At 42.7% G+C, this 26,077-nt stretch overlaps 1 protein-coding gene across 7 annotated transcripts; it reads left to right on the top strand.

Annotated features, from left to right (window-relative positions):
* Positions 1-978: 978 nt before the first annotated feature.
* CTF1 (cardiotrophin 1) lies at positions 979-19,553 on the top strand. 7 transcript variants are annotated; one of them, XM_029606909.1, is made up of 3 exons: positions 979-1,049; positions 16,457-16,575; positions 18,928-19,553. In XM_029606909.1, the coding sequence occupies exons 1-3, from the start codon at positions 995-997 to the stop codon at positions 19,378-19,380; spliced, it is 627 nt and encodes a 208-aa protein (XP_029462769.1). In that variant the 5' UTR covers positions 979-994; the 3' UTR covers positions 19,381-19,553. The 7 variants fall into 7 exon arrangements, with proteins under 7 accessions (XP_029462769.1, XP_029462768.1, XP_029462773.1 ...); XM_029606908.1 differs by lacking the exon at positions 979-1,049 and adding an exon at positions 1,206-1,394 and having other exon boundaries at positions 16,461-16,575; XM_029606913.1 differs by lacking the exon at positions 979-1,049 and adding an exon at positions 1,290-1,394.
* Positions 19,554-26,077: the final 6,524 nt, after the last annotated feature.

Below are 26,077 nucleotides of genomic sequence, written 5' to 3'. Positions count from 1 at the left end.
AACACCTAACAAAGCCAAGGAACAGGAAAAAGCTAATTATTCAGAAGAATCTAGCTTTACATTTTGTTGAGAAATGAGTTTTATTTACTTCCAGAGATTTTACATAGGTGGCAGAAACCCAACTTTTTATACCACTGTGAGAGGGGGCATTCTGAATTCAGGGTGAGGTTTTGGTGGTGGGCTAGGTTTTGGGGGGCAGTTTTACAGGTACGAACAGCACAGCAGACATCAGTGAAGATTGTATGTGATTTGGAGTGATGAATGGTACACAAAGATGAGATTTGTACATTGTACTCTCCACCTAGCTTGAGCTTAATTGTGTAAAACTGCCCCCTAAAACCTATCTTTCTCTCTCTCTCTCATATTGTGGGTGCTTTTTTTTTTTGCGAAATTTATAGCAAAATTATAAATCTAGGTCCAAGTTCGTTGTGCATTGGCAGAACTGGAGAGGGCAGCTCTCGATGAATTGTAGGGGCACTGTAAGGCTGAATTAAGGTGCATGGGCAGAGCTTGTGTAGGTGCTGCAGTGGAGGACTGAAGCGCATTTATAGAACAGGTTTGGGAGGTTTAACACTGGAATAAGAAGAGTTCTGCAGCGCACGACTGAGATGCATTTGCAGAACTCTGCATGTCTGGGGATGGGGGGGGGGGGGGGGGGGTCCATACTGAAATAGTAGGGATACTGCAGAAGAGAACTGGGGTACTATGGCACAGCTGTGTAAACAACAGGGCATTTTAGAGGATGATTAATGCACCAGTTGAGCTTCCAACAGATAAGTGTTTTAATTGCAAGCTTTGTATTACAAGGAACCTTTACCTATTGCATCATTTGTTCAGATTCCTGAATCATTCCTGAGATCACTGCCAGAGTTAATAAAACCAGAGGCAGGCAGGAAGGAGAAAGGAACTTTTATGATCAAACCCCCCCTTTACTTATAGGCTATGAACAATAAGGCTATTTGTTACACTATTTCAAAAGCGACATTAAGAAAGTATGCACCAGACTGGAAGCAAGCCACCGTGCACTGCCGAGCCTGGAATGCTTCTAGGTCGGTGAGAGAGCGTGGGGTGGATTTCTTCAAATCCCTGCTTGGCTCCTCGCCACCATTTCCTTTGCACGCTAAAACTTTGCTCGCCTTCCCCTCCCCCACCCAGTGTGGCCCCGGGTCGTGGAGGCGCAGGTGGGCGCAGCAGGGTGAAAGGGTCGCCGTCCCTGGAGCTGGCTACCGGTTTGAAATGATATCACAGGGCAGGAATTCACACGGGAGGGGGAGGGGAAGGCAGCGAGGGGGAGGGTTTGGGTTTATAAGTAGCAAGGAAAGCCAGAGGCACAGAGGGATTGAGCTAAGTCTGTGCTTGCAGTTGTTTGGAGGACAAAATGGAGGTTTTAACAGGTGAAGAAAGAAAAAAAAATCTACCTGGGTTTGGTAAATGATTTTTTTTTGTTGCTGTTGTTGTCTCTCTGAGTTCCCTTTACTGATGACAAAAGTGAAGTTTCTTAGGAGGGAAGGAAGTCCGATTTTAAGGGTTTGTGTGGATAAAACCTTGAGGACTTTTAAGAGGCGGGCAGGTTGGTGTGCTGGAGAAAAAACGTGCAAAGTTTTCTGTCTTGTGGTAGTGCAGTGTCTGAGATTGTACCTCCGAGGTGATGGGACTCGCTTCCTCTAGCGGTTTCCCCTCCCCCTTTGTCCCCAGGCCATGTGTACCAACTGATTCAGTCCTGCTGAGCTCCGGAGTGACTCCAGATCCCAAAGGAGGACTGCAATCCAGGCCTGGCTTTTGAAAATTCTGTCCCTTATTGCGCTGGGGACTTGAAGTTCCCGCTTCTTCCATTTGGAAACTGGCACTTCAACAGGTAAAAGAATGCCACAGCGATCGGAAACGGCTTAAAGACCAGGATCCGGAATAGGGTGGTGGGTTTCCTTATTCGGAAACAGCAACCGAGACTCCGACAAGAGGAGGATGGGGCTGGAAACTCGGCCCCTGCATGTTGGGCTCACATGTCGTTTAACTCCCTCGCTGCTCGAGAAGCTGCTTGCAAACCAGATTAGAAATTGCAAAAAGAACTTGCTTTTAATTTGACTGCACTGCGAGCTGCCGTGAAACCAAATCAATCCCAGCAGAGCTGCATGAAGCGTGATCCATACGGATGACAGAAGTGACAGTGGAAAGATTAATAGTGGGTAGGAAGGAAATGTATTAATTTTATTTTTTACCGGATAAGGATAGGATCCTTTCCAGATCTTTTCATACGCAATCTTAGGACTGCTCTTAGAATATAAATGTCATTATTTCTCTCTTATTTTATTGCTTCCTCTTTAGCCGGCTTCCTTTCAGGGAGTCTTATGACTTACTTTTGGCAGTACCAGCAACACTGCTTCCAATGTTGCATTGTCTGTTGCTTGGCTCTTCTTCTACTTTGGATCGGGTTTTTTTGATTGCCTTTCGTTGTTGACCTGACATTTTATTTCATGTGGTGTTTTAGATTATTCTGGGGCATGAACGGTATATATAGTGGTCCCCAACACCTGTCTATGCTGTTTTCACGCTTTACGATCCGGCGTAGCCGTGCCACCAGTTTTACTTATTCAGTCGTTTTCCAACTTGGGTCTCTCGCTAGCTCCCTGCTTCCTTCTTCTGTGACTCTTGACACTTCCTGAAGGAGAACAGCAGGTGCTGAGAAATTAACTCGTACTGGTTTTGGCTATTACGGGGCATTAGCTACATTATGGGATGGGGGCGGGGATGCTAATTTTTATTCACTTCGGAAACAGCAAAGTAAAAAAACAACTTGAAAGCTCTCCAAATTATCCCTCCTATACAGACACGTAGTGTGAATATGCCGTGCACCTCAGAGCTGGGCGATCCGGATACAGCGCTGCAAGGTTCTAGGGCTTCTGCCGGGAACCCAAAGGCCGCGTGACGTCATTGACTCAGTCATGCACAGGTTGATCCTGTGAGGAGGCAGCGCCCCCGGGCTGCCTGATCTCATGCTACCGAGAAAAGGGTCAGGCGAGCAATTGGACCTGTTAATGGAATCTAGGTCTGCAAGTTGTCTTTGTCTGGTTTGTTTTTTCCCACACCTGCTTGAGCTTGCTCGTTGTGCTTTCTGAGGTCTTTCACTTGTACTCATCTCTTCAAGCAGCCAGGTACCTGATCGGGTGCTGCATTGTCTGAGGTTCAGTGGCTCGGTCACTCGTTTGAACCAGTGATATAGCCTACTTCTTTATTAGTTTTTTTGGAATGGCCCATCCTGGTGTGTAGGCAGTTCAAATGGTTAGCCAGCTCAAAGTGGTTAATGTCGATGACATGCTAAGAGAAATCAGGGAAGCTAGCTAATTTGGCAGTGCAGTAACAAGGGAAGATTTCAGTTACCCCAATATTGACTGGGTAAATGTAACATCAGGACATCATAGAGAAGTAAAGTTCCTGGATGGACTAAATAACTGCTTCATGGAGCAATTGGTCAGGAACCGTTGAGAGAGGGAGCTATTTTCGATTTAATTCTTAGTTAAAAGCAGGATTTGGTGAGAGAGGTAAGGGTGGTGGGGCCACTTGGTAACAGTGATCATAATATAATCAAATCTGAACTAATGACTGGAAGGGGCCAATATGTAAATCTATAGCGCTAACACTAAACTTTTAAAAGGGAAACTGTGATAAAATAAGGGGAAAAAACCCCTAAAAGCTGCAGCTACAAAGGTTGAGTGTGCAACAGGTGTGGACATTGTTTTAGAGGCGCAGTCCATATGTATTCCACACATTTAAGGAAGGTGGAAAGAAGGCAAAACTATTACCAGCATAGTTAAAAGGTGAGGTGAAAGAGGCTAATTTAGCCAAATAAACATCCTTCAAAAATTGCAAGAAGGATCCATATGAAGAAAATAGGAAAAGCCTAAGCATTGTCAAGACAAGCTAAGAGAGAATTTGACATGAAGTTGATCGTAGAGGCAAAAACTCATACTAAAAACTTTAAAAAATATATCCGAAGCAGGAAACCTGCAAGGGAGTCGGTTGGACCTTTAGATGATCGATGGGTTAAAGGGACTCTTAAGGAAGATAAGGCCATCATGGAAAGACTGACTGAATTATTTGCTTCCATATTTACTAGGAAGGTTGTTGGGGAGATAACGGTTCCAGAGACAGTTTTCAAGGGTAAAGATTCAGATGAACTGAACCAAACATGGTGAACCTGGAAGATGGCGTAGGCCAGACTGACACACTGAAGAGTGGTAAATCACCTGGACCAGATGGTATACACCCCAGGCTTCTGAATGAACTAAAAAAATGAAATTTCAGATCTATTAGTAAAAATTAGTAACCTATATTAAAATCATCCATTGTACCTGAAGACTGGAGGATGGTCAATGAAACCCCCAATATTTAAAAAGGGATCAATGGTTGATCTGGGAAACCTTAGACCAGTGAGCCTGATTTCAGTGCCGGGAAAAATAGTGGAAACTATTCTAAAGATCAAAATCACAGACTGTAGAGAAAGAAATGGTTTAATGGAACACAGCCAGCATGAATTTACTGAAGGGAAGTCTTACCTCACAAATCTGCTATATTTCTTTTTGAAGGGAGATGTAATGTATTTGGATTTTCAGAAGGCATTTGACAAAGGCCCTCATGAGAGGCTTCTAAGATAACAAAAACAGTGGAGTGCCTCAGGGATCTGTACTTAGGATGGTGCTTTTTTAATATATTTATAAATGATCTGGAAAGGAATACGACGAGTGAGGTTATCAAATTTGCGGATGACACACAATTATGCAGAGTAGTTAAATCACATGTGGATTGTGGTAAATAGCAGGAGGACCTTGCGAGACTGGAAGATTGGGCTTCCAAATGGCAGATGAAATTTAATGTAAACAAGTGCAAGGCAATTTTAGGAATTACCATCCAGGAAAAAGATCTGGGTGTCATAGTGGATAATACATTGAAGTTGTTGGCTCAGTGTGCTGCAGCAGTCAAAAAAGCAAACAGAATGTTAGGAATTATTAGGAAGGGAAAGGTGAATAAAACGGAAAATGTCATAATGCCTCTGTATCGCTCCATGGTGAGACCACACCTTGAATACTGTGTACAATTCTGGTCACCGCATCTCAAAAAAGATAAGGTTGCGATGGAGAAGGTATAGAGAAGGGCAACCAAAATGATAAAGGGGATGGAACAGCTTCCCTATGAGGAAAGGCTGAAGAGGTTAGGGCTGTTCAGCTTGGAGAAGAGACGGCTGAGGGAGGATACGAGAGTGATTTATAAAATCAGGAGAGGACTAGAGCAGGTAAATGTGAATCGGTTATTTACTCTTTCAGATAATAGGACTAGGAGGTATTCCATGAAGTTAGTAAGTAGCTCATTTAAAACAAATTGGAGAAAATTCTTTTTCACTCAACACACAGTTAAGCTCTGGAATTTGTTGCCAGAGGGTGTGGTTAGTGCAGTTAGTGTAGCTGGGTTTAAAAAAGGATTGGATAAGTTCTTGGAGGAGAACCCCTGGTCTCGCGCCTCTTCCCTCCCTCAAGACTTACCTATTGGGGGTAGCTCCAGCACAGTGCTCCCTTCTTTGGCAACATTGGCTTTGGCAAAGTGCCCCCCCCCCCCCCCCCCCCGATCGCTTCCTTCACCCTCTGTCCAGTATCCATTCTCTCTCTCCCTCTCCCTGCCTAGCATCTCTTCTCAACCCTTCCACATCTAGCAAACCAGCATCACCCCAATTGATTTGCTGCCTTTTTGCAGGTGCCAGCACCTTCTCTCTCTCTCTCTCTCCACCCCCACCCACTCAGCAGCTTCCAGCTTTCCTAACCTGCCACCTACTCAGCATACATTCTCCTACCCCACTCCCACCTTCTCAGCAGTTACTCTCACCAATCCATCCCCAGCGCATTCTCTCTCTCTACCCCATCCATCCAGTCCCACCCCTATCTCTCCCCCCCCCCCCACCCATCCATTATGCTCCTCTCCCTTTCTCTGTCTCTCCCCCCTCCCCCTGCTTCTGCCACCGGTGGCCCCGAGCTCCTCTTCTTCCTTTGCCTATCAGTGGGATGGGCTCTGCCAGTGGCCCTGGTCCCCTCTCTTTTGCCGCCACTGGCAGAATGGGCTTTACCAATGACTGGAAGGATTTTGCTGCTCTCCCAACCCAACCCCTCAAGGTTTGACACTCATAAGAACATAAGAAAATGCCATACTAGGTCAGACCAAGGGTCCATCAAGCCCAGCATCCTGTCTCCAACAGTGGCCAATCCAGGCCATAAGAACCTGGCAAGTACCCAAAAACTAAGTCTATTCCATTTACTGTTGCAAGTAATAGCAGTGGCTGTTTTCTAAGTGAACTTAATACTCTAAGTGAACTCGTTTAACTCTCTAGACAACAGTCTAGTTTATCTAATAGACGCACCGGCCGTGCAGGGGCAGGCTAGGAAACTCCTATGTGACTTCAGTTATTTGTATTCTGCAGGATGGTCATGTAATGCCTCTTGTCCAGGGTGATCTTTAGGTTGCTGGAAGGGGCCCATGGTGAGCTGCCTGCAGTGTGGCATCAGCAGGAAGGGTAGCTAAGCATGAATGGGTCAGAAAAGCTGCTCAGTATTGGTGGCCAGAAGGTCCAGCTTGTATGCCGGGCTGCAAAGAGGAGCAACACCCATTAGAAGAGGCGTCTTGTGTGTAGGGCTGGAGGCTGAAATGTAGGCAAGGGACTGCGGTATATCTGATAAGAAAACCAGGTAACCTACTTCACAAGGTCAGGTGAATAGAGCAGAAGCTTACATCTTTTCTTGAGGTAGAAGATAATTAGTTTTATTGAAGAGGCATAAGCATACAGTAGTTTTATGTGCAGTAGATATCGTTTTTAAGTTTCTGGTTTAACAGAGCAAAGCACTCGTGTTGCAAAGGTTATACAGACACCTTTTTGTTTAACTTGCACTTCTCAAACACACATTGTCAATTAACTACCCCAGCTAATAATAAATAAATAATAATGAAGCCAGTTTATCTTGCCCTTTACCGCAGTAGGTTCGCGCTCCTGAAGAATCAGGTATCTTGTCTCGGCACAGAGGGCAAACAGCCGGCTGAACATCTGGCAGCAAATGACAGGTTAATGTCCCAGTCTCCGATTAGCATCCAGAACTCAGCTTCCTCTATAAGTTGGACAGGCAAAGATAGCTGGGCTTTCCAGGGCTGAGGCAAAGATGATCGGCAGGTTCCCCACAGTTAATGGATCAGGGCTGGGCTGATCTGGATGCCTAATCTTGAAGCTTAGCTAAAGCTTTGTGAAATGTCTTGGGTACCAAGATCACGGGTAGGAAGTTTACATGAACAGCAGCATGCAGAAGTCATGAAGACCAAAATCTTTTCTTGCCCCAGGACTTCATACATTTGCATGTGGTTCATAGGTTGATCTTGATTGGATGTTACCACAGTCCATTGGCATAGGATTGGTGGTGTGGAGATTTTTACTATTTTCTCTAATTTTCTAAAGGCCCTGGTGATTATCTCCACAATTTAAAAATAGACAAAAATGAATCTGTTGCAGTGCAAATCTACCAAGTTTAATTGACATGTAATATTCATATAAGAAAAATATCACATGGGAGAAAAACCACACTTCGAACAGACTCTCACTGGGCATTCTTGAAATCCAGTAATTACAATCAATCTTATGTAATATTTCCAAACACAATATCAGCATGATAAAGCAAAACATTAAAAGAATTTTATCTTAACTTGACCAATTACATGTCTGCATTTTATTCAAATACCATAGGTTTTAGGTCCTGACTAAATCAACAGGTCAGCTTGACCTAGGTTCTGTTTGCAATTGCTTCACACATCATTATATCTATTTTCTACCCATTATAATTATCTTTTAGCTTGTTTACAATTTTAGTCTTATTACTCTGAAACTTATGGACAAAGATCCAGTATTTATAAATAAAGATTTTTAAACACTTTACATTCTTTCATTGCTATTCTAATCTAAATAGTAGCTTCTATCTTTATTCATAGTAAGCATAGCATAAATCAGGAAAGAACACTATTAGCTAAATTGAACTATATTGAACAGAGAAACACAATAAAGCTTTTTGACTCCCTCAGTGGCTTCTGATATAACTTCATCTTAGCTGGTATGTATATGTATATTACCATGGAGCTGGTGATATAAATCGGGAGACATCTGGTCAACAATGCTTGCTTATGGCTGGATATAATGTTTTTGTCAAAGTCACAGGTTCAACATTTATGTCCAGCAATATGAGCAGCATTATAAAGTGAAGACAGATGTTGATGTGATAAACAATAGCCGCTTCTCTTCTGTGTAGTTCTTACAGGCATTAAAACTGTAGGGGCCATCATTTGGCTAGGCGTCTGATTTTATGTGGCTAAGGCAGCATATAGACTTTGGTTCAGCTGTGCAGTAAGAACATAAGAAATTGCCATACTGAGCCAGACCAAGAGTCCATCAAGCCCAGCATCCTGTTTCCAACAGTGGCCAATCCAGGCTACAAGTACCTGGCAAGTGTATAGTAGCAAATGAGATTGACATAATTGGCATCACAGAGACTTGGTGGAAGGAGGATAACCAATGGGACAGTGCTATATCAGGTTAAAAATTATATCGCAATGATAGGGAGGATCAACTTGGTGGGGGTGTGGCACTTTATGTCCAGGAGGGTATAGAGTCCAACAGGATAAAGATCATACAAGAGACTAAATGCTCAGTAGAATCTATAGGGGTAGAAATCCCATGTGTGTTGGGTAAGAGTATAGTGATAGGAGTTTACTACCGTCCACCTGGGCAAAATGGTGAGAGAGATGATGAAATGCTAAGAGAAATCAGGGAAGCAAACCAATTTGGCAGTGCAATAATAATGGGAGATTTCAATTACCCCAATATTGACTGGGTAAATGTAACATCAGGACTTGCTAGAGACATAAAGTTCCTGGCTGTAATAAATGACTGCTTTATGGAGTAATTAGTTCAGGAAACAACAAGAGAGGGAGCTATTTTAGATTTAATTCTTAGTGGAACACAGGATTTGGTGAGAGAGGTAACGGGTTGTGGGGCCACTTGGCAATAGTGATCATAACATGATCAAATTTAAACTAATAACTGGAAGGGGGACAACAAGTAAATCTGCAGCTCTATCACTAAACTTTCAAAAGGGAAACTTTGATAAAATGAGGAAAATAGAAAAAAACTGAAAGGTGCAGCTGCGAAGGTTAAAAGTGTTCTACAGGCATGGACATTGTTTAAAAATACAATCCTAGAGGCGCAGTCCATATGTATTCCACACATTAAGAAAGGTGGAAGGAAGGCAAAATGATTACCATCTTGGTTAAAAGGTGAGGTGAAAGAGGCTATTTTAGCCAAAAAAAATCCTTCAAAAATTGGAAGAAGGATCCATCTGAAGAAAATAGGATAAAACATAAGCATTGTCAAGTTAAGTGTAAAACATTGATAAGACAGGTGAAGAGAGAATTTGAAATCCGAAGCAAGATACCTATGAGGGAGTCGGTTGGACCATTAGATGACCGAGGGGTTAAAGGGGCTCTTAGGGAAGATAAGGCCATTGCAGAAAGACTAAATGAATTCTTTACTTCCGTGTTTACTAATGAGGATGTTGGGGAGATACCAGTTCCGGAGATGGTTTTCAAGGGTGATGAGTCAGACGAACTGAACGAAATCACTATGAACCTGGAAGATGTAGTAAGCCAGATTGACAAACTAAAGAGTAGCAAATCACTTGGACCGGATGGTATGCATCCTAGGGTACTGAAGGAACTAAAAAATGAAATTTCTGATCTATTGGTTAAAATTTGTAACCTATCATTAAAATCATCCATTGCACATGAAGACTGGAGGGTGGCCAATGTAACCCCAATATTTATAAAAGACTCCAGGGGTGATCCGGGTAACTATAGACCAGTGAGCCTGACTTCAGTGCCGGGAAAAATGGTGGAAACTATTCTAAAGATCAAAATCGTAGAGCATACAGAAAGACATGGTTTAATGGAACACAGTCAACATGGATTTACCCAAGGGAAGTCTTGCCTAACAAATCTGCTTCATTTTTTTGAAGGGGTTAATAAACATGTGGATAAAGGTGACCCGGTACATGTAGTGTATTTGAATTTTCAGAAGGCGTTTGACAAAGTCCCTCATGAGAGGCTTCTATGAAAACTAAAAAGTCATGGGATAGGAGGTGATGTCCTTTTGTGGATTACAAACTGGTTAAAAGACAGGAAACAGAGAGTAGGATTAAATGTTCAATTTTCTCAGTGGAAAAGGGTAAACAGTGGAGTGCCTCAGGGATCTGTACTTGGACTGGTGCTTTTCAATATATATATATATATATATATATATATATATAAATGATCTGGAAAGGAATACGATGAGTGAGGTTATCAAATTTGCGGATGATACAAAATTATTCAGAGTAGTTTAAATCACAAGTGGATTGTGATACAAGAGGACCTTGCAAGATTGGAAGATTGGGCATCCAAATGGCACATGAAATTTAATGTGGAGAAGTGCAAGGTGTTGCATTTAGGGAAAAATAACCCTTGCTGTAGTTACACGGTGTTAGGTTCCATATATGGAGCTACCACCCAGGAAAAAGATCTAGGCATCATAGTGGATAATACTTTAAAATCATCTGCTCAGTGTGCTGCAGCAGTCAAAAAAAGCAAACAGAATGTTAGGAATTAATAGGAAGGGAATGGTTAATAAAACGGAAAATGTCATAATGCCTCTGTATCGCTCCATGGTGAGACCGCACCTTGAATACTGTGTACAATTCTGGTCGCTGCATCTAAAAAAAGATATAGTTGCGATGGAGAAGGTACAGAGAAGGGCAACCAAAATGATAAAGGGGATGGAACAGCTCCCATATGAGGAAAGGCTGAAGAGGTTAGGGCTGTTCAGCTTGGAGAAGAGACGGCTGAGGAGAGATATGATAGAAGTCTTTAAGATCATGAGAGGTCTTGAACGAGTAGATGTGAATCAGTTATTTACACTTTCGAATAATAGAAGGACTAGGGGGCATTCCATGAAGTTAGCAAGTAGCACATTTAAGAATAATTGGAGAAAATTCTTTTTCACTCAACGCACAATAAAGCTCTGGAATTTGTTGCCAGAGGATGTGGTTAGTGCAATCAGTGTAGCTGGGTTCAAAAAAGGTTTGGATAAGTTCTTGGAGGAGAAGTCCATTAATGGCTATTAATCAAGTTTACTTAGGGAATAGCCACTGCTATTAATTGCATCAGTAGCATGGGATCTTCTTAGTGTTTGGATAATTGCCAGGTTCTTGTGGCCTAGTTTGGCCTCTGTTGGAAACAGGATGCTGGGCTTGATGGACCCTTGGTCTGACCCAGCATGGCAATTTCTTTGTACTTATGTTCTTAAGTAGATCCGCTGCTACTGATGCCAGTAATAGCAGAAGCTATTCTCTAAGACAACTTAATTAATAGTAATTAATGCTCCCTGTTCCACGCACAGGTTTCCAGAGGCAGGCAGAGCTCTGGAATCTCAATGTGTGGATGAAGCGATGGTGCAAGGAAGAGGGATTCATTTTTGTAAGGAACTGGGGGACCTTTTGGGGAAGGGGGAGTCTTTTCCGAAGGGATGCGCTCCACTTTAACCAGGGTGGAACCAGACTGCTGACGCTAACCTTTTAAAAAGGAGATAGAGCAGCTTTTTAAACTAGAACAAAGGGGAAAGCTGACAGTTGCTCAGCAGCTTCATGGTTCGGAGAGAGGTATCTTCGAAGGATACTAATGATGCATTAGAATTAGGGCATCCCGACAGTGAGGTTCCAGACATAAGAAAATTGTCCAAGTGCATGTAATTAAAAACTCACCTGAGCTAAAAGATTCCAATTTATCCCTATCATTTAAAAAGCAGAATGAAAATACAAACAAAAAACACACTTTGAAATGTTTGTATGCTAATGCCAGAAGTCTAAGAAGTAAGATGGGAGAATTAGAATGTATAGCAGTGAATGATGACATAGACTTAATTGGCATCTCAGAGACATGGTGGAAGGAGGAGAACCAATGGGACAGTGCTATATCGGGGTACAAATTATATCACAATGACAGAGAGTAGCACTCGGGAGGAGGTGTGGCGCTTTATGTTCGGGATGACATAAAGTCCAACAGGATAAACATCCTGCATGAGACTAAATGTACAATCAAATCTTTATGGATAGAAATCCCTTGTGTGCTGGGGAAGAGTATAATAATAGGAGTATACTACCGTCCACCTGGCCAAAAAGATGAGATGGTCAGTGAAATGCTAAGAGAAATTAGGGAAGCTAACCAAACTGGTAGAGCAGAAATAATGGGAGATTTCAATTACCAGAGAATAACAGCTAATCTTGATACACAACGAGCTACAATATCTCACTCTAAGACGTTATGAAATCCCAATTTTTTCTTCAATGTGCAATATTTCAATGTACAGTATTTCATGTATATTACTTTATATAGAGGACCTTCATAACACCCGTAGGCATACACGCAATTTTCGCTTTGTGCATTGCCACACCGGATCACATTTAATCATAGGTCCAAGTCCTTTATTGTTAACTTTTCTTTAGTAATTTTTTCTTTAGTTTCTTGAAATTTTTCTTTAAAAATAAATGTGGAATGATACCTTCCTTGTACGTCGCTCAGGGGTTACTTCTTTCAAGGGCGCTGCCGCGCCAGGGAGCTGTTTTGCTCAGAAGACAGTTAATCCTTAGGTCCAGTCCGACGTACGTTTCGCTTTGCAGCTTCAGGGACTGTAACAAACGTGAATTCTTCCGTACTATTCACTGAAAGGTTATACTCGTCATATCCACTCGCTTAACTGTTAATTGCTTTTCAGACCTTGCCGCCTTTCCTTCTTGTGACTTTCTGCTGCACTCTTTCTCTTTCCAGCATTCCTTGTGTTGAAAAGCATAAAGATAAAGCAGAAGTCGGGAAACAGAGTAGATATTTATATAGAAATAAACTGTAGACAAAAAAAAAAAGAACCAAAGCACTAAATGAAGAATCCTAGTCCCTCCCTACAGTCTCTGCTTCTTCTTTTTCCAGCTTCTCCCAATGCCTTTCTAGCCTACTACTCTGTCCTTCAGCGCTTTCTCCTCCCAGCCACTCTTTCGTGCACTCCTTCTCCCTCTTCTGTAGCTGCAGCGGCAGCCCCTGCTGAATACGGACTCCCAGTCCTCGCTGAATTCCCAATCTCGGCTCCCCCTTATATTTCTCTGGCCAGCGGGACCTGCGGAACCGCCCCAGCCATGCTGCTCTGGTCCCGGCTCCAGTGCATGAGAGCGGAGGCTCGTGTTTGCAAGCAAGAGACCCCTTTCAGTGGCGTGAGACTGGCGCATACTGCATGAGAACTGGACTGTCTATAAACGGATCACATACCAAATACAAAAAATAAAATAAAAATCATTTAAGAATTCTTACTTAAAACATAAAATCCTCCAAACAAACTTTACAAATAATAAATCCAGGCAATATCGTACCATGGTGAGACCGCACCTTGAATATTGTGTACAATTCTGGTCGCCGCATCTCAAAAAAGATATAATTGTGATGGAGAAGGTACAGAGAAGAGTGACCAAAATGATAAAGGGGATGGAACAGCTCCCCTATGAGGAAAGACTAAAGAGGTTAGGACTTTTCAGCTTGGAGAAGAGACGGCTGAGGGGGGATATGAGAGAGGTGTTTAAAATTATGAGAGGTCTAGAACGGGTAGATGTGAATCAGTTATTTACTCTTTCGGATAGTAGAAAGACTAGGGGGCACGCCATGAAGTTAGCATGGGGCACATTTAAAACTAATCGGAGAAAGTTCTTTTTCACTCAACGCACAATTAAACTCTGGAATTTGTTGCCAGAGGATGTGGTTAGTGCAGTTAGTGTAGCTGTGTTTAAAAAAGGATTGGATAAGTTCTTGGAGGATAAGTCCATTACCTACTATTAATTACGCTGAAACAGCCACTGCTATTACTAGCAATAGTAATGTGGAATAGACTTAGTTTTGGGTACTTACCAGGTTCTTATGGCCTGGATTGGCCACTGTTGGAAACAGGATGCTGGGCTTGATGGACCCTTGGCCTGACCCAGTATGGCAATTTCTTATGTTCTTAACAACAAACAAGCAAAAATGTCTTGTTGCATCTCTTGACTGGATTGTAAGTTCCATAGAGCAGGAACTGTTTCCTCTGAGTGTGTACAGTGTTACATACATCTTGTAGCACTGTATAAATAATCAGTAGTAGTACATATTGTTGCATTTACACTCTCAGCCCTTTTATTTCCCTCTTTTCATTTCTCCCTTCTGCTATTGAGGAAGAGAAGAGTGGGCAATATGTAATAGTGCCACTTCCCAATCCTGTTCCTACCTCCGACCTGTAATTTCTGTGCGAAGCTTGCTTGAATTCTGTCACAGCACTGCTTTCTACCACCCCTGCTGGTAGGTCATTCCAGGAATCTACCATCCTTTAGTAACATAGTATTTTCTCATATTTCCGCTGAATGTTTCTTAGTTTCACCTTCATTTCGAGACGACGACTCCTAGAAATTCCTTTTCTATGGAAAATGTTCCCATCGTGTGATTTGTTTTTTTAATAAAACTTGCTAGATATTTTGAGGTTTCTCTCATGTCCTATGTTTTCTCCAGCAAGTACATTTTGAGTGTTGCAAGCCTGTTTTTTGTAGGGTTGGTTGTAGGCTGTGTCATTTAGTGGCCCTTCTCAGAACCACGTCTACCCTCTTGATGTCTTGATCAAGATATGGCCTCCAGAAATGAACCCAGTACTCAAGGTGGGGGTCTCGCTACTGACCGGTACAAGGACAAGATCACCTCATTTTTCCAGCTGATGATACCTCTTACACTTTGGAACGATCTCCCCCCTTGAACTAAGGGAGGAAATGGATTTAAAAAAGTTTAGAAGAAAGCTGAAAACTTGGTTCACGTCTCATTCCTTTAACATCTGATGTGGCTTATCATTGAGATCTGTGGGTACTGTGCTTTTTGTCCCATTCCTTAGTTAGTTTAAGAGTGCTTCGTAATTACTTTAAAATAATTTTTAGTTAGCTTTTATTATGAGTGCGTTTTTAATTTGCATTGTTGTATGTACCTTGTTATACATCACTTTGAGCGATTTTTAATCAGTGAAGCAATAAATAAATATCATTAAATATATAAATACTTTTGGGAGCAATCATTGAAAATGGGGTCAAAATGTGATATGTGCAAATCTCTTCCATATAAGGCATGCATGCTCAGATACTTGAGGGACTAACTCCTCATTTTCAGCGGAGAGCTTTATATAAAATGTTGTTAGTTCACTTTTGCTGTTGTCCCCTTGATGTGTTCTTTTCACGGAAGTGTTTGATCATGGGTGATTCCAAGGTAAATTGAGTTTGAGCAGACCATGTAACATTAAGGCATCTTCAGCTTCAGTTTTTCAGGTGGAAGGCACTTGTATTTTTGCCGAGTTAGCACCTATATAATAAGTCCTCATTGTCCTATCAACCTAGGCCAGCTAAGCCTTGACTTAAGGATTTTTCAGTTTATTGAAAGCCAGAATTTTGGGTTGTTGTATCAAGATTAACTTTATAGATGAAATTTTTTTTTTTAATTGATCAATTCATCATTTTTATAGATGTTAAAGCACTGCAGTACTGCAAATATGCTTTATTGGAAAAGGCTATTGATCTGTTGCCTCCATCTGCTTTTGCTTCCCATTTAGTTTGATAAAAAAAAAAAATCCATTTCTGAGTAGGCTTTATATCTGCTGCATGGGATGTAGAGATTTTGTTCTTTCTAGCGCATTGATGAGGAATCATTGGCAACTATATGGACATTGGGCAAAGCTCCATTTAGCCTCTTTCAAAACCGCCTTCACTATGTTGAGAGAGGTTGAGCAGCTTGCATGTTGAGGACCCATAGTGAGAGCCACCCCATTGAGGATTAGATGTTTTATTCACATATGGGTTGAGTTGACTCCTTTTCATATGATTTTTGTGTGTTTGATCTAGCAGAAAGAGAGGTCTGACGCTCATGTGGTCAGATGGATCTTCCTTGGCTTTAGAAGTGTCACCATACTTGTTGGGATGTTTAGGCTAACTGCATGAGTTGTACAGACAGAGGAGCCTTTCTTGGCTCTAGTGTTCAAATTGCTTGATTTTTTTATTTTTTTATTTTTTTCAGTGTATATTACTGAGATTGGTCACCTTTCCATGTTTCAATGATTCCATACCAATGGTCAGTGGCATGATTGAGCAAGGGCTTGTAAATCCTTGATCAGTAAGGTACTTAAACTTCCGTGTGGTGGTGATGATTTGGGTTTTTTCTGGAGGTATCGCAGCTTTTATTGGTTTTCAACTCAAGGCCATGTGATATTATGTGATTAGTCACCTTGTCTGATTTTTCTGGTAACGCATTCTCTTTCCTCTGTCAGTCAGTCGTTCAGCATTGTTGTCCTCTACACAGTCCCAAGAGGCTGCTGAAAAGATTGAGCAGATCCATAATCAGGCACTGATGCTAGCTGCTAATTCACAGGAGCTCCTGCAGGAATATGTAAGTGACAAATTACTGTCAAAATTTCTCTGTTTGTGTTTATCAGCTATACAGGGGAAAGGCAGGGGCAATAATCATTGCTACACTGTTTTTACATTTTTGTTTTGTGCTAATGTACTGTTTTATATTATGTTTGCTTTTGTTTATTTTTTGGTATCTGCTTAGCTTAGATGTTTTAATATAGGGGGTATAGAAGCAATTTAAAACCGTTGTTCCCATCCTGGAGTACCTGAACACTTAGGGGTCTGTGAGACCATCACGGGGGGTCTTCCAGAAAGGATTCGGACACGTCTAACTGGGGAGAAAAAGAACAGGTTGCCGCTACCTGTGCTCAGTTGAGTTGCTGCCGCTGCAGGCCAGGAGAGTGAGAGCAGAGCCTATTGTTCTCTGTGAATCTTTAGGCTGCATTGCTACAGGCCGGGAGGAGAAGCAAAAGAGAGAGGCTGGTCACAGCCAAGAGGAGCCTCAAACATCACTGCCGCACGTACAGTGGTGATGAGGAAGAGAAGGGCCAATCGCAGCCCTCAGGAGCCGTAAACTGCGCTGCTGCCCACCGGAGGCATGAGGGGACGAGAGGGTCAACTGCACTGCTGCAAACTGAGGAAATCGGTGAAGAGCATTTTCCACCACTGCTTGACCAGCCTGAGAGGAGAGACGCACCAAAATGGAAGAAATGGGACTGATAGACTGAGACAGGAAGGGAGGGAGGAGAAGGAAGCCATGATCGATCTGGTTAAGGGGGGCCTCTCAGGGGAGATTGGAGGGGAGAAGAAGAGAACCCCTAGTAATTGTGCTGGACCCGGGTCTAGAGGGAGGCAGAGGGGGACCACCGTGGTCCGGGAGGGAGGGACGGATGAGCACCAGGTATTGAGCAGGGAAGGTCTTTGGTACGGTGTTGTACGTCACATAGCGCTATAGAAATGTTAAGTAATAGTAGTAGGTAAGAGTGTCAGGTGTAGATGTGACATTCAACACAAAAGGGGGGGAGTCGCACTGACGTGGAAATCTCACAAGCCTTCCTCCCTTCGCAATTGAGGCTGGAAAGGGGTCAATTGTCAGGGAGGATACATTTCTAAACTTTTTTTCCTGTGAGTAAACACTGTTAACCCATGTAAAACAGAGGCCACTGAGGTAAAAGTATCTTATTCTGTGAACTGCATGCAAACTGATACCTGCTGGGAAAAAGCAACCGGCTTAGTAGGTGCAGGGGTTTAATTTTGAAATCCTCGTACGTACTTTCACACACGAACTTGGGAGGAGGAAGGCAGGCGAGCTGCGGCTAGGCTGAGCAAGGGGGTTAGAGAGTGCTGATTCGGGACTCACACACACACACGCGCACACGCACACTCTCCTTCTAGGGGAGGAGAGTAATGGGCCTCGCTCTGCTGGGACTGAGCCCAGGGAGTGGGCAGGCAGAGCTGTGCTGGATTCGGGAGGCTAGGGGGGGGAGCAGAAGCTGTGCGCGGTGCTTCCGCTCCCCCCTCTCCAAACAGGAAGATTGGTTGGCCATATGGCTGCAGAACCGCTTCCCCATGTGTGCCGTGAAGGCGCTCCAGGCCTGGGTCCTCCTCTTCACTGTCGCGGGGATGGGAACCCGCGACAGCCTTGCAGTTACGGTGCCAGTTTGGTGGGTCTGGGTCTAAATTGGGTGGGCAGCTGCCCACCCGTGGCTACGCCACTGCTATTAACGCCTGCCTGGAGCTTTTCTGTACTTCTTTAAGAGTTAAAAAAAACCTCTCTGCCGGCTGCTTTGACGACAGATGCCAATATGCTCAGCGTCGGTTTTCATAACTGGCGGACTACAGTTTTGAAAACAGACACCGAGTTTATCGGCGTCTGTGTTCATAACTGGCAGACCGTGGGGTCGCGTTAGCAAGGAGGCGCTAAGGTCGCGCAAGTGACCCTAGCGCCTCCTTGCTAGCGCGACCCCCTAATTTGCGTATAGCATGGCGCCCTTTTCAGCGCCTTGACTTTTCAGCGCCCGCTTTCCGCATTTTTTTAGAGCATCGGCCCTGTGTGACCTTGGGGGGGCCTCAGTTCACCCTACTGCATTTATTACCGTTACCTGTAAACAGACATGATGTGTCCTACGAATGCCGGTATATAAAAAGCTTTAAATAAATAAATAAATAAATTATTCCTTCTCTCTGACTTGGAAATATTCACGTAGTGCAGTTGCTGGAAATGTGCATCCATTGCATGCACCGTGGAGATGGCTGAGTCTATTTTGCATGTATTAAATTATAAAAATAATAATAATAATTCTCCTGTTTTGGAATGAAAGGCCCTATTGAAATGCAAATTATAATTAGTGGATGTTGAAATGTGTTTCTGAATGCTTATTCATGACAGCTGAAGTACCAAGGAGAGCCCTTTGGGCAGCCTGGCATTATCCCCGCACAGATGGAAGTCCCGGGTCTCCCTTCTCCAGTCATCTCCCAGGAAGCCTGGCTCTCCTTCAGCAATGCTGAGCGCCTGCGGCAGAACTACGTGGCGTATGCGGTCCTGCCAGGCTTCCTGCTCCAGGTGCGGCGCTGGCAGGAGGATCTGAACCCCATTGCCTCCGAGCTGCTAGGGCTGCTGGAGAAGTCAGCCAAACAGACCCTGGGACTGCAGAGCAACCTGGCATCACTGCTGAAGACGCTTGGCTTCCTTGTGCCCCTGGTATCGCCTCCGCCCGCCCCTGAAGCCTCATCGGCATTCCTCCAGAAGCTCTTGGGCTGGAGAATCTGCCAGGATTATCAAGACTGGCTGCACCGCACGGAGAGAGACTTCACGGTGTTGGCTCAAAGATATCCCCTATGACCTCCTCTGTCCCACTCCCCCACTGCAGAAGACTTTCAGGTGCATTCAATGTGGTCTTTTTTTTTTTTTCTTTCTAGTTTTTCTGTCTGTGTATTTGTAAATAAAAATATATTTTAGTAGAATTTTTTAAAAATAAAATTGAAGTACGGCAGGGCGATGGGCCGGTTCTCTCATAGTGTTTGTTTGGGTTTTTTGTTTTGTTTTGTTTTTTTTTAATCTTTAAAAGTTCTTTATTTTACTGGCCTCTTGTCAAGTTTACTTAAAGCAAACTTGATAAAGACATTCTTTTTGCATTAATCCCTGAAGGTGAGAAAAGAAGAGACTGAAAATGGTTTAAATAGGTCTATTTTTGGCCTGGCCCATGGTTCAGATCCCACCGTGCTAGCGACTGCACCTTCCATAGCATCTGAACCAGCTGGAATTAGGCCCAGGGTCCGTGGTTTCAAATGTTTTAGGATGGGGACAGACTTGATCATTTATGCCCTGGAGGGAAAGGAGCTGTTCTCACTGCCGTCGTGCACCCCCACAGCTCAGGGCCAGCTTCTGTGGCAAAAATGTAAAAAGTCTGAAGTACCCGGGTCACCATGTCCCTCTTTTACATTACATTGTAAAAAATAGTTCTCCAGCCCTGCTTGGGTTTCTATATTCTGTTTTTATTGGGGGAAGATCTCGAGCATCTGAGGCATAGGGAGAGGTCCAGGACTGGGGAGGGGGGGGAGGGCAGGAGCATTGTGAGGAGGAAAGAGGGCTGTGGATGGGAAGAAGAGAGGGTGAGCTGACTGGGGCTGGGGGAGAGGTTGGAGGTGGGTTCCAGGATCTAAGGGGAAAGAGAGGAGTTTCTGGGAACTGGTGCGGAGGGCGAGAGAGGGGGAGGAAGCAGGTTGTTCCTAGCACGCTCCAGTCCTGCTTTCCCCTCCCACCCAATCTGGCACGGAGGCAAACATCTTGCACCAATATCTTCTCTTCCTCTCACTCACAGCCAATCCCCTTCTTCCTTGGCTTCTCTCCTCTCCCCCAGTGATCTCCCCTCCCAGCCAGCCTCCCCACAATGATCCCCCTTTGCTGTGTCTGCCTGAAGCTCATTCCCTCCCCATCACCTCTTTTTTTTTTTTTTTTTTTTCTATTTGCTGCTTGGAGCAGGGAGCGCTTGGGTGCTGAGTGACATTCAGCACAGCCGGGAGGCAGCAAATTCTCAGCCAGTCTGCTGCTCCCCTCCAGTTTTTGCCTCTCTAGGTACAGGTTTAGTGTGTCTATTGTCAAATCAGGTCTGGAGACGACGCAGATGTTTAAACACTTGTGAGGAACACATGCACTGGCCCCAGGCCTCTCTAAATGGAAAGAAGGGGTCATGGGCTGGTGGTGAATGCCTGGAAGAGCCTCCCACTGGAGGTGGTAGAGCCCAGGACGCTATCGGACTTTAAGAAAGCATGGGACAGCCAGCTGTCTCTCTGTGGCAAAAGAAGGCATTGCAAAACTGAGCCGGAGTTTGGGCAGACGGGCTAGGCCAACCATTTTTCATCTGCTGTGACGTGCTCGATGGCTTCTGTTTTTTAAATGACTGTTTACGATGATAGAGGAGACCGTTACAATAAAACGTATGCAAAGTAGAACCGCATAGTATAGAAATCACAAGCAAGATCGTCTTAAAACTTATTCGCTAACCTTACCTACATCCTTTTTTAAGACATTTTAAAATGTGCCCCTGTGCCTTCCCCCCCCCCCCCCTCTCTCTCCCACACATACACACTTCCATTCTCATTCATACATAGCAGCACTTCCACTGCAGCAGTGCTTATAGCATCTCCAACTGCACTTCATTTAATGCAGAGCCCGGCACCTTGACTGTATTAATCCTGCAGCCTGCTGCAGCCTGGCATGTTCTAGCAAGCAGACATGAAATCAACATCTTTGAGACCTTTTGCATTTGCGATATATTGACTTAAGAGTCTGTTGGGTTTCAATCGGCAGACTCATAATAAAAGCCTTCCAAAGGAAAATACATTTTATGTGTTATATTTCTATGATCTGGCGTTCAAATGCCCTGGGAGAACTGGCCCGGGTGTGTTTATCGAGGAAGGGAGAACTGCTGCTGGTGTAGGGGAATTTGTAGCTGGCCAATACAGGGTGCCGAGAGGGTGCCCATTACAGGAGGCATTTCTCTGCTCAGGCCATCAAAAGTTCCTGAAGCTGCCTGGGGATGTGGGGAAGAAGAGGTAGAATTTAAGATGGAGGGGTACATAGGGAAAAAAGACAAATTTATATTTAAAAATGTAGAACACATTTCAGTGTATCTGGCTGGTTTTAGCAGAAACATGAATGCAATAGCCAGGCAGAACAGACAATGTCACCTTAACAAGGTGCCAGAACAATCAAACTTTGCTTTCCTAAGCAAGCAAGGTTCAGCATGTGCTTCCAGGCCATGGGGGGGCAGACTGGGCTGGTCCTGAATTTGCAGCCCTATCCTAGCATATAGGGAACTGGGCCTGCAAGAAATACAAGACTGTGAATCCACTGATGCAACGGGTTAACCAGGCCTGACTCATCTTGTCCATGATGACCTGGTGTTGTCTCTTAAGTTCTATTTAATTCAAGTGACTACATACAATATGACTGCTTGTAAAAGCCTGCAAAAAAGAGAAAATGAGAATAAAAAAGGAAATAAATCACATTTAATTGCATGCCTCTGTTATGAGCACAGAACCTAAACGAATATGGACAGGTGAAAACTTTGTTGTTCTTTTTAGGGATTTGTAGTTAAACAGCAAATCTCAGTAGCTATCCTTGAATTGTTACCATGTTTTACAAATAATTAGTGCAGTTATTGTTTTAGCACACTTTTAATCTCTAATTAGTTACAGGGATGTGATTTAGGGGGAGAATATAGGAACAGATCTTTTTTTCCCCCTTATTTTGGCTGTTCCTCTGGGGTTCAGCTTCAAATATTTCAGGAAAAAAAAACCCCATCAGAAGTCTGAGGAATTCAGAGATTGTGAGGTGTGGGGTATGGAGAAGATGCTGAGTGTGGTAAGAGAGCGCTCTCTGGTGGCCGAAACTGGTAAGAATCTTTATCTTAATCCCTTAATGAGAAGGGAATATGGATAAAGTGTGTGAGGAGAGCTTAAAGGTTGGGGAGACAGAAATGCTCATAGAGACAGAAGGAAAGCACAGCTGGTAAGTCACCCAGTTTCTATCCAGACACTTCAGGCCAGTTTTGTTTTTTTGACATACTCTTTTAATGTATTTTTGTAATTATGTTGCTGATTTCAAATACTACGTTGCATAAAGGGATATGTTAAAAATCTAGCATGGCTAATAATCTTCCTAGAAACTGGAGATCACTTGGCAGCACTTTCTGAAAGATAGATAGAGAGAGAGCTATACACACATATAAATAGACAGAGCAGGAGAGAGACAAAGACATGGAGAGATGAACCCACTCACAAAGAAATGATTTCGGGCCCCAGGGACTCTATACAGATCTATGTGCCGATGACAGCGTAGACTAAGGGATAACAATGGATCTGTGAGGCACCAGGTTGACTCACTCCTCTTGACTTCAGGGAGTTTGTGCCCTGGTTTTTCAATGCCTGCTTCTAAAGCACCCTGGGTACTCTGATATCAGTGATTTTCTGTAAATGCATAATATTCTAGATACTTACCCATTTGGATTTCATCTGAAATACAGTGCAGAAGCATTGATTAGATCAAGTTTAGACATTTTTCAGTGTGGGTTTGATAGGGGTGCAAGTTTCAGTCTGATTTTACTGAATATGTTGGCTGCATTCTCCACCCTTAATCATGAGATTTTGTTGAGATGGTTGTCTAAAATTGGTATTTCTGGATAGTATTAGCCTGGTTTCGATCCCATCTTACAGACAGAATGCAGTAGGTTACGGTTAATTCACAGATGTCAAGTGGTTTCCTCTCTGTACAGGACTGCCCCAAGTGTTGGCCCTTTCTGGCACTCTTTTCGATAGATGTTTAAGACCTGAATGTAAACTGTTGGCTGGCCTTCATGTGCAATATCGTATATATGCAGATGACATTCAGTTCTTCTTCCCAATTGATTCTGATGTTACCACCACCCTTGGTTTAGTTTCCATCTATTCAAAAATATTAAAGAGCTGGCTTTTAAACAGCAAGCTGTCTTTAAACCTGGAGACAACAGAAATCATTATAATAGGGGAAAACTAAAGCTCCCTCACTGGTTTTCATTTGAGAGAGTACAAATTTCAATCAAGGATGAAGTACATCATTTGGGAGTGATCGTTGATAATTCATCAAGTCTCATATAAAGACCGTGGGAAAGAGTGTTTTCTCTAAATTAAGGATGCTACGCCAGGTAATGGCATTCCTGAATCCTTCCAGTTTCCAATCTGTTCGGCAGGCATTGGTTCTAATGGCATTTGTCTATTGTGATATAATATACTTAGGTTTTCCAGCCAGCTCAAAAAGAGCATTTCAGGTTATTCAAAACTTGGCAGCTAGAATTCTGACTGGATCGTGTTGTTATGATTGCATCTCACCAATTCTGTTTGCACTCCGTTGGCTACCGATTGAATTTGGAATCATCTTTAAGGTCTTAACACTCATTCATAAGGCATTAAATAATGAAGCTCCTCAAGTCGATAGCTCTATATTGAAAGTTTACAGGCTACAGAGAACTTTGAGGTCAATAGGGAAATGTATACTTGACATTCCCTCTGTTTGCCGGGGAAGACTGGTCGATTCAAGGGAGAAGATGCTATCTGTAGTAGGTACCATTGCCTAGAATAACCTTCCCAAATCTCTTTGCAAGGAAGTTTGTTTTAAGGCATTCATACAGAAATTGAAGGCACACTTATCAAGAAGGCCTTTCCTATTTTACACCTAATGGTGACTCAATGAATGTATTTTGATGAATTTCAGGCACTGTCATAAATCTGTGATTGTTTAATGGATTTTTATGAATGTTTTTATTGTAAGGCACGTTGAATTTTATGATAATGCTGCATATAAATGTTTTAAATAAATAAATGTAGCCCCCTCCCATATTTTCACACTGATGCGTCAGTTACTACTGAGTTCCTGGGATCCAACGCAACCTCGTGCAGTTCCAGGTTCATTCTGAACAGGGAAAGGCGAACTCTCCTATGGGCCCTTAGGCTTGTGACTTGGTAGATGTTCTGAATAATCACTCTTGTGCAGTGACTGTTGTTCCAACAAAAGGATTGAAGTGCGCTCTTGGGAGATAGATCCTATTTTCAGTTACAAAGTAGAAATCGCATTAAATATTTTCAGAATACCTTCCCTAAGTTAATGGAAACAACTTCTCTGAGTAAATGGTCCTTGAGCTGCTTTACTCCTCTGGGTCAATGATGGGTAACATAAGAATATAAGTTGCCATACTAGGTCAGACTGAGGGTCCACAAGCCCAGCTTTCCATTTCCAATAATGGTCAATCCAGATTACAAGTACCTGGCAAGTACCCAAACATTATTATTATTATTATTTAATTTTTATATACCGAAGGTTCATGAGAACATATCACAGCGGTTTACAATAGTTAACAAATATTTGTTTAAAAATATTTGCGTTTCCAAAATTAAAAGGAGAGAAGAAAATACAGAGTTTCATAATAAACTACTAAAACAAATAAAATAGTAAAATAAACAAAATGTAAACAGTAAAGAGGCAGAACAGTAAGAGCAGAGATAAAATAATTAACTAAGTGCTTATATTAAAGGAGAGTATAATCGTTAGGTTAAAGCTCTTGGAAGGCTTGATTGCATAGCCATGTTTTAATACCCTTTTAAAATATTTTAATGTCCGATTCCAACCTTAGTTCCTGGGGTAGGGAGTTCCACAACTGGGGCCCTGCAATGGAAATACCTCTTTCTCTAACATTATTTAAATGAGCAATTTTTGGAGAAGGTATGGGTAGCATCCCTGTACCTGCTGATCTTGTGATTCTTGATGGGATATGAAAATGTAGTGTAGAGGTTAACCATTCTATCTTTTCATTGTAGAGGGTTTTATGAATTAGCGAAAGAACTTCATGCTGCGCTCTATATTTAACAGGTAACTAATGGAGGTCTTTCAGTATTGGTGTAATGTTCCAGTTAGGAGTCTAGCTGCTGAGTTCTGTAATAGTTGTAGTGGTCTTGTCACATTCGCTGGTAGGCCTAAAAACAGTGAATTACAGTAATCTAATTCTGATAAAACCAGCGCTTGTAAAACTGTTCTAAAATCTTTTGGAAATAAGAGAGGCTTCAATCTTTTAAGTACATTTAATTTAAAATACCCATCGTTAATGACTTTTTTTAATGCAAGCTTTCACTGTGAATTCACAATCAAAGAAGATCCCAAGATCTCATATTTCAAGGGAGATGGGATAATTTTTGGCAGCTTCCTGAATTTCAAGTTCTTTTGACTGGGTTAATTTAGGGGCGATATATAAAATTTCAGTTTTTTTTTAATTCAGAGAGAGATTCATTTTGGATAGAACTTTATGAATGGCAGATTGATATATATCCCATAGCTTAAGAGTTAAATCAATTGATTTTTCAATTGGAATTAAAATTTGAAAATCATCAGCATAAATAAAATGCATAAGATTGAAACCAGATAAAATTCTGCACAAAGGAAGCATGTAAACATTAAAAAGGGTCGCCAACAAAGAGGATCCCTGTGGTACTCCATGTTGAAGATCTACTGG

The sequence above is a fragment of the Rhinatrema bivittatum genome, chromosome 6 (genome assembly GCF_901001135.1).
Source record: "Rhinatrema bivittatum chromosome 6, aRhiBiv1.1, whole genome shotgun sequence".
NCBI lineage: Eukaryota > Metazoa > Chordata > Amphibia > Gymnophiona > Rhinatrematidae > Rhinatrema > Rhinatrema bivittatum.
The sequence above is the reverse complement of the archived record's forward strand: the minus strand, read 5'-3'. Positions and strand labels throughout refer to the sequence as shown.

Coding starts and splice junctions, on each gene's coding strand:
- CTF1 (XM_029606908.1), top strand. CDS start 1,237: ATGATATCACAGGGCAGGAATTCACACGGGAGGGGGAGGGGAAGGCAG. Junction 1,395..16,460: donor CAAAATGGAGGTTTTAACAG/GTGAAGAAAGAA, acceptor TCTGTCAGTCAG/TCGTTCAGCATTGTTGTCCT. Junction 16,576..18,927: donor AGGAGCTCCTGCAGGAATAT/GTAAGTGACAAA, acceptor TATTCATGACAG/CTGAAGTACCAAGGAGAGCC.